General features: G+C 38.0%; 1 protein-coding gene across 1 annotated transcript; it reads left to right on the plus strand.

Moving 5' to 3' along the window:
• Positions 1–452: 452 nt before the first annotated feature.
• On the plus strand, positions 453–4,739 carry LOC108991429 (myrcene synthase, chloroplastic-like). Its single transcript, XM_018965671.2, has 5 exons — positions 453–647; positions 2,328–2,471; positions 2,577–2,847; positions 3,996–4,368; positions 4,517–4,739. Exons 1-5 carry the CDS (start codon positions 453–455, stop codon positions 4,737–4,739), a joined length of 1,206 nt encoding a protein of 401 aa, XP_018821216.2.
• Positions 4,740–9,160: the final 4,421 nt, after the last annotated feature.

Genomic DNA, 9,160 nt, shown 5'->3' on the forward strand with positions numbered 1-9,160 from the left:
CTTTTAGGTTGGCAGAGCCCGAGGACTCTGCTCCCTCACCAAGGCATTCTGTAATCCACGTAACTCGGCAAGTCATTTAGACTTGGTGGAGAATAGCTGTTAGCAGGTCAAAGCTCATGGCTTGATCCCTGTTCTTTATTGTTCGTGGTGGTCCAGAGACTGGGCTTATCTGATTTAGGTTGTTTATAGGAGAGAAAATAACTCAACATTCGAAATTTGTTCATAAAATTTCAACTAATCACAATCTTACATTGTCTGATCTTGGCTTGGATTTTTCTTACAAAGTACTTCCTTAGGTGCTCGGCATTTCATGGGTGTGCAGCTTGTGCCCTTCATGATTCTTAAGTTGATAGGAACTAGGTCTTCCGGTTGCTATTACCAGATACGACCCTTCCCACTTGGGGCCTAATTTACCTTGATTCTGAGTAGTAACTCTTGTTTGTTTCAAAACCATGTCCCCCACTTTGAAATTGCGAGGCCGGACTCGCTTGTTCAAATACTGTTCAACTCTCTGCTTGTTGACTGCAGCTCGGCTTACAGCTTCCTCCTTCTTTCTTCCAAGAAATGCAAATTCTCTCGCAATTGCGGGTCATTATGATCCGGATCGTAATGTTGCACTCGATATGGGGGTACCGCCACTTCAGCCGGTATCATGGCTACAATTCCATAGACAAGTGAGAAGGGAGTTTCCCCTCTTTGTGTTCTTTCTGAAGTTCGGTATGCCCACAACATGCTTGGAAGTTCTTCAGCCCATTCCCCCTTCTATGCTCCCAGCTTCTTCTTCAGAATGTTGAGTAATATTTTGTTGGTCACTTCTACTTGCCCGTTGGCTTGGGGATATCCCGGCGAAGAGTACTTATTCTTGATTCTGAGCTCCAAGCACCACTCTCGATAATGAGAACAATCAAACTACCTCCTATTGTCCGAGATGAAGCTTCGGGGGGTCCCTTCACAATATGTATACAGGGGATTTAACGAAAAAAGATAAGGAATTCATGTGAGTATATTAATTTTAGTAGCTCGATCTCCCAACTTAAGAAATAATTAATTTTTTAAGTAATTATTTAAAGTCCATGATGTAATAAGTCACTGGGCCCCAAATTTTAGAGAGAAAAGCTCCAACTTCTCTCTAAACACCCACCCAAACAGAAACCAGCTAGAGGGGGTGGGAGCTTCAGCTCCTCCTCCCTCCCTCCTTCTAGTCCAGTTTTCCAGTACATCCCCTCCCTTTCTGTGTGTTTTTGTTTGGTTTTTTAGGCTAAATAAAGGAGATACGCTAATCTGAAATTTCCCGGTGGCCAAAGTCATACATGTGCCCCACTAGGGGATTCCACAACTGCCGATCTTCCAGACAACCGAATTCGACTTCAAAAGGAGCGGCATGTCACACCCATGTGCAGGTCAAAGAGCGTGCATGGTGCCCACGCGCCATAACGAGAAATCTTCCTTTGATGCCATGCGCGGCGGCTCCAGCACCAACAACTCCAGTGCCTTCTTGATCGACCGACCAACATACTTCTAGAGTGGTGCGTGTCATTCCCACGCCACTATAGCCTCTTTACCCATTATTTTTGTATTTTTGTTGTAGTGTTTTCTAGTGTCTATAATTATTTTTTTGTTTGTGTTAGAAAATAAAAGAAATATGCTATTGGACTTTGTCCATAATAGGAGATCCCCCTCCTTGTGTTTTCCTTCTTCTTCTCCTTCTTCTCCTTTCGAGAATAGGGGTGGTTTGTTCCTTCTCCTCCTTCGAAGGATGGGGGTTAGACACCCTTTCCTCCTTTGGAGGTGGGGGATGGTTATCTCTATTTGTCTATTTTTCTATTAGACAAACCAGTTTTGTCAGTAGAGAGTTTCTAAAAGTTAACACAATGTCCATCACAAAGAAATTTATGTGCGGGGAAGCTTCCAACATATGTGTAGCTTGGCTTGTAATTTGAGTCACAACTGTAACTTCCTTCATGAAATGAAATGATGTCTATTTCCTATAAAAACAAAATCCATGATATATATTATATATAACAGAAATCATGTATAACTACACTTTATAAAAGAAAAGAAAAGGAAACAGAAACATTAATTGGCGGAACCAAAATCAAAGCTAGAAACAAAAAGGCTTGCACGTACGTGCATGTTTTGCGATGTTGGAGTTGTTTATTGGCATTAACAACCACTTTTGAGTTCCAGTAGTTATGTGCTCATATTATTCAATATCAAATTATATATGTTAGCCACCTTATGATCACACACACACACACACACACACACACATTATATATAGCTAGACTTGTGGTTGTTCCATAGCAACTCATTCGATATTCCAAAAGAAAATAGCTACAGTAAAGGGAATTCGAAGCGTGGCCTCTAGAGATCAAAATTCAAGTGACTCTACTATTGTTCGAAGATCCACAAATTACAAACCTACCATTTGGTACTATGATTATATCCAATCACTGAAAAGTGAATATGTGGTACATTTTGCTATTTATATTGTTTATTACTACTGGTGTTAGAATTAATTGTATATATATTTTTGGATTATCGATAATAAGCTGATAAGACAATTGGATACTCAGGGAGTTTCATACACCAGAAAACTTGCTGAGTTGAAGGGAGAAGTGACAATGATGTTTCATAAAGTGTTGGAGCATCCAAAGCAACTTGATCTTGTTGATTTCTTGCAAAGACTTGGAGTGTCTTACCACTTTGAGGATGACATAAGGAGGATATTGAAGAAATTATGCAATACTAGTACTCATGATGGTGATGTGTGTAAGAATGAGAGTTTATATACCACAGCTCTTGAATTTAGACTGTTAAGGCAAAACGGATATAATGTTCCTCAAGGTAAAGTGGTAAACAACATATGATCGAGTTTATTTTTTGAAATTACCCAAGTACCCCTAATTATGCACGTTAATGCTAAACAAAAGCTATTAGCTCGGATTAGTAACCAATATAAAATATTAAGAGTATTAACACAATAATTTGATTATGAAGGGAAATCCTTTGAAGAACTCATTAAAGGTAAAACCCTATGGGGCAACCAAACCCAGGAAAACCAATTTTATAGATTGAGAATATTACAAGTAAAATGTTTACAAAACCTTTGTAACTAGACACATTTACCCAAGACACGCGATTCGCTTGTCTTCTACCGCAGTAAGTAGTTAGAACTTCTAACCCTCTCCAATCTTTGTATTTCCTACTGGAACCTCTAGTGGTTGAACTCAAACACGACAACTCCCCCTTGGAGTATGCTCTCACTCAATCCTACAGACTGAGCTTTTTTGGAAAATCCTTCTATCAAGAATTTTCTCTTGCACGATTTCTTTAAGTTCTACCCAGATCTTCGAGCTCTTAATAATTTTGAATATGTGATATTCAAGTGTTGTCTAAAACCCTCAGCCGACTCCTATATAAATAGGCAATGTTGTGATTGATTTGGAGAATGACTCTTCTAACAAGTTTATCCAGAATCTCAGTAAGATACTTTGCTAACTATTTGCGAACATCTCGAACTGGATCACTTCTTCTGGATTGCATCGAGTTTGAATCAGCTTCAATTTCTTCAATAAATCTTGCATCTTTATCTCTTCAATTGACTCTTAGACATGAAATATATAAGAATCTTGTAGACTCTTATCTTATATTATAAACAAGATTTTATAAGAGTTACAATTCAAACACTTATCCTTATCGGATAACTTCTTATTCAAATACCCATCCTTATCGGATGCAATCCTAGAGTCTTATTTAAAATTGCATTCATCCATAATTTGAATTAATTAAATAAAAACTCATATAATCCTAGCCAAACATAAATTACATTTACATTCTTCAATATATATAAGAAAGATCTTACACACCACTGTCCTTGAACAATGATGATAATATTGCTTTTAATTTTCATTCTTTTTTCAATATATATATATATATATGGAATCGTCACCCATCATTTAAAGTCAACAACTGGTGAGATTTGTTGATTGTAGAGATTTTTAGTGATTTAAAAAATGAAAAGGGAAATTTCAAGGAATGTCTTTGTGATGATGTTGAGGGAATATTGGCTTTCTATGAAGCCTCATTCCTTTTGATAGAAAGTGAAAGCATCATGGAGGAAGCAAGAAATTTTGCAACCAAACATCTCAAAGAATACGTGAACCAAAGCAACGATCAAAATCTTTGTGCAAGGGTGAACCATGCCCTGGAGCTTCCATTGCATTGGAGGATGCCAAGGTTAGAAGCAAGGTGGTTCATTGATGCATATAGGAGCAAGGAAGATACGAACTCTATCTTGCATGGGCTTGCAAAATTGGATTTCAACATGGCACAAACAGTCCATCAAGATGACCTGAAAGAAGGGTCAAAGTAATAATCATTATTATCCTTATGTTGTTTTTATTTGCATCACAACAAGATTAACTATGAAGATGTTTACTTGATATATAATTCAAAAATAGTAAAATGCATTGCTTGAGTTCTAAAATTGATATGGTTTTCTTTGGTTCATATAAACGTGGTGGAGACACACTGGTCTTGGAGACTTGAGCTTTGCAAGGTATAGATTGATGGAGAATTTCCTATGGAGAATGGGAGTATCATTTCAACCTCGGCTTGGATATAATAGGAGAGTGTTAACAAAAGTCAATGCACTAATAACAACAATAGATGATGTGTATGATGTAAAGGTAAATATGCAGATACATGCAGACAGTATATTGGATGACATAGCATAACACACATTAGACAATATACATCATCAGAATAGTCATAATATTCACAGTTTCACAAACTAAGCTACACGCGTAATCCCATCCTCCATCTGGCCCATGGCCTAATTCCAACCTCTACTACGATTTTCAATCCCAACACTTTGTCGAGCCCAAGGCCCATCTCAACACAACCAGAATGCAAACAATGTTATTGATAAATGGATGTCATAATCCCAAGGGTTGCGTTGGAGAGGTACTTACAATCCGGTCAAGCAATTCTGGAAGATCAAGCATGCGTCAATCTATGGGTCCCACGATTGGACAAGCATGCGCATTGTGAGGTGGCACCAAAAGTAGTAGAGTAACAACGGGGCAAAGGTGGGGATGGGCTACAGCTCTCAGGTTGGGTGGATTTGTGAGATAGAGATTGCAAAAAACTACGAGAGGTGGGTGCTTAGGGGTGGTTGTGCGGCCTTGAGAAGGCAGCTTGGGGCAGTTGAGCACAGTGGCGCTAGGGCAAAAATAGCCTTAAAGGCTTCTGGAATGGGGATTTGAGAAAGAGGAAGACGGTGGTGATGAGTTTGAGAGAGGGATAGGAAGCTTGGAAATGGTTTTGAAAGGGAGAAGCCCGAATGGGGGTCCTTGGCAATCACAGCCACCACTGCAATTGGGGGTGGTGAACGATGCATGGTCTACGAGAGACCCACGCATGGCATGCAACCAATGGGCACCAGCGGTGGTGAGCCACTTCCATGGCTGAAAAAGCCATGGGTTGCAGAGAGGGGTGGGTGAAAAACTGGATGTAGGGCTCATGGGATAGGGACGAGGGGCAGTGGTGCAGGCGACGGTGGAGGGGCTTTGCAGATGGGAATGCATGGCACGGCGCAAAAGGCTGTGGTGGGTGCCAAGTAGCGACCTCAACGAAGGAGGAAGGAGAAGGGGAGAAAAAGAAAGAAGAAAAGAAAAGGAATGAGAAAGAAGAAGAGGGGCAGCGGCGCAGCAAACAAAAGGATGAAACCCTAAGGGTTTCTCTCCAACAATGCCAAAATGGTGTCGTTTAAGGCATAGGAGCTGGGCCCTTCACACAAACACACCCACGGCCTAAACAAAAAACACCCACAAAAAACCACTAAACAAAAAGCCCAAACTCAAAAATAAAATAAAAGAAAAGGATACAGTAAAGTAAAAATAAAATACACAACCATTAATAGAAAATAAATAAATAAAAACACAAAACTAGGGATCTCACACTTTGTCTCTATAGCACCGCACAACACCACCATCACGTTAGCCAAGCACCCATGACGAAGAATCCTTGATCAAACCCACTCCTGCAAATTAATATTGTCTAACCTGCATTGTAACACCTAGGCCCAAGATATGGCCCAGGCCAGCAGAGAAGCCCACCCACTTGTAAGACGGCTTCGTTTTGGTGAGTGAATTTCTCTTCTCTTTTCTCTATCCCTCTTCCCCAGACTGTTTTTCCTTCCCATGTTTCTCTCCTCCCCGTTGCTTCTCTCAATTTTACTCTGCCCACTCTCTTTAGTCTCACAATTTCTCTCAACCCCCCACAAATTTTCTTTGGTTCCCTCTCTCTCGCCAGTCTTTCTTCTATTTTCTCTCTCCATGTTGTGTCATCCGTCACCACCGTAGCCTCCATCATCAACCTCTCTTCGGAAACCCTTCTATCACCTATGTCTAAGCCATTGTACCACCGTGGGATAGCCCCACTGCTATAGCCCTACCGAGGTCACGCCAAAAAGAAGGATCATGGATTCACACCCTAGCATCTCTAAAGTTTCTCCACCACGTACGAGGGAAGCAGAGTGCCCCATCATGATTTTTGGCTCGAGCCACTATCCCCACGCATGGCATCATTCCTCTCTCGGTAACCTTTGATGCCAACACTTTTTTTTCCCTTCTCGTCTGTGTTGCTCCCAAATAAAAAGGGACTTATATATATAATCCATAAACTTATTTTTACAAAGGGTAAGCTTTGAAGTTTTAATTCCCTTGCTCACCTTAGTGTGATAGCTGATTTCTTTTACTGGGTTATTCACATGGGCCTTTGGTTTTCGGCAAGATATATATTGGACTTGTGTTTGAGTTGGGTTTTATGTTAAGAGATTATTAAGTTATACATATATTTTAAGTTGGGCTTGGTTTTATATTATTTTAATATATATATATATATATATCTCTCTTAAGTGGGCCAATTTTTTAATGGTCTAGATTTTTAAGTTGGATTGATTTTAATTGTGGCAGAACGCCACTATAATATTTTGTAGTAGGCTAGGCTCAAAAGAGAATTTAAGTGTGAATGACTTAAATAGGCAATGTTCGGGAAGTAACGTTGTGGTTTAGTAGTAACTAGGTTAGAAGAGTTGGAACAATGGAAATTGTTGTCGTGCAGTCATTTAATTGTGTCATTTATTTTAGATGTGTCAGTTTATTTGTGTTAATAGTTCGTATTAATTATGTTTAGGTGACAATCAAATTTGATTGACATTGTTGTGAGGATTTTTAGAAAAATTGAAGAGTCAGGTAAGTAGGATTCCTATGCTAGACTTTGTGTAAGAAGAAATGGACTCAAGTTGATTTGCAAAAATATGCATTTTGTTTTGAAAAGAAATGTGGAAATAATCTCAGTTATGTGTTTTGCATTACTTATGAAATGTTTATAAAAGAGAAAGTATTTTCTGTCAAGACTGGTGTAAACATTAGTAAAAATCTTGGCATTTTGTTTCCGAATTGTGCAAAAAGAGTGAATGTGAAATTTGTACAGTAATATGTTATGTGAAGATGCTCTGAATCTGTTTTATTTATGTGAAGATGCTTTGAATTTGTTTTGATTATGTGAAGATAATATGAATATGTACAGTACTCTATTTTGACATGATGTGGCATTTGAAAAACCTTGGACATGACGTTTTGTTTATGTTCTATTCCGTTATGGCCCCACTACGGGTGATAATAGTGGTATACGGCCATGCCATAGGTAATAATAGTGGTATACGATCCTACCACAGGTAATAGTAGTGGTATACGACCCCACCACGGGTGATAATGGTGGTATACGACCCTACCACCTATGATAGTAGTGGTCTCTGTTATGATTAGATGATGTCTCAGTTTTGCTATGCCAAAGGAATTTTGTTTACGAATGATTCTGAAACTGTCACTTTGATATTCTGATAGCATGTTTTTAGATCTGCATTCTAAAGCTAAAATGTTTTGTTCATCATTCTAAAATACTAGTTTACATACTAGTATATGCTATTTGCTGACTTAACTGTTGATAACTCACCCCTTATCTCTATAATATTTTCAGATGTTTTGAATGTTTCAGCTTCGGATAAAAAATCGGAAGCATGAGTAAGAATGTGTTAGCATAGCATATTAAGTACAAAGATGATACTTTTATTATTGGAGAGTTTATTCAGTAGTTTTGGTTTGCTTTGTTATCTTGATATTTTGGAAGGTTGATGTTTATTTTGAGACTTTTGGGTGTTTCTAGTTAATTGTTTTGAAGTAGTTGGATAAAAACAAGGAGATCTATCTGTAATTAAGAAATCTAAGTTTATATCTATATTGTGAGATATGAGTTTTAGTGACAGTTAGTAACTCTCCTACCCATGCGGGACAGGAGCATTATAGTTTGTATCAGAGACAGGTTTGAGATTCTGCATACTCGAAAAAAAAATGGTTTTGATGGGAGTTAAGGTTTCAAATTCCGTAGGCTTCATGAAGTGAGATTTTGGAAATTTGAGATTTTGGATTCTGCAGACTTTACGATTAATTTTGATGAGATTTAAGGTATTAGATTTTATAGACTTTAGTATATGAGTGGGTCGATTGAGATTGTAAACTTTGCAAACCTTAATAAATGACATTTATTGTTTAATATTCCACATATTTTAAGAAGTGATCTTGATAAGGTTTGAGGTTTGGATTATGTTGATTTTAAGAAATAATTCATTGGATATTTAACGTTATACATTTTGCAGACTTTAGGAGAATGATTTTTATAAGATTTGTGGATTTAGATTCCGCAGACTATGGTTTATCGGATTAAAGGTTATAGAAACCAGAGACTTTGTTACGTGATTTTGATTAAGCCTGAGGTTATTGATTATGTAGATTTTAATACCTACGTTTGATTGAATCCAAGTTATAAATTCTGCAGGCTGTAAGCACTATTATTTCTTTCTTTCTAAGCAAAATAAGGGAATATTTTGGTTTGGCTTGTACGGCATTTATTTTCGAAAGCAGCGGTATTGCTAGTGAGATATAGCCAAATTACCTTTTGGAAAATCGAGTGATCTCCAAATATAAAAAAGAAATGGAAAATGTAAGGAAATATTTGTATGCAATTTAGTACAAACGACATATATATTTGATCAAGCTGAAGCTTCAATCACGTAACCCTATATATCCATCATTCT

The sequence above is a fragment of the Juglans regia genome, chromosome 13, assembly GCF_001411555.2.
Source record: "Juglans regia cultivar Chandler chromosome 13, Walnut 2.0, whole genome shotgun sequence".
In the NCBI taxonomy this organism is placed as follows: domain Eukaryota; kingdom Viridiplantae; phylum Streptophyta; class Magnoliopsida; order Fagales; family Juglandaceae; genus Juglans; species Juglans regia.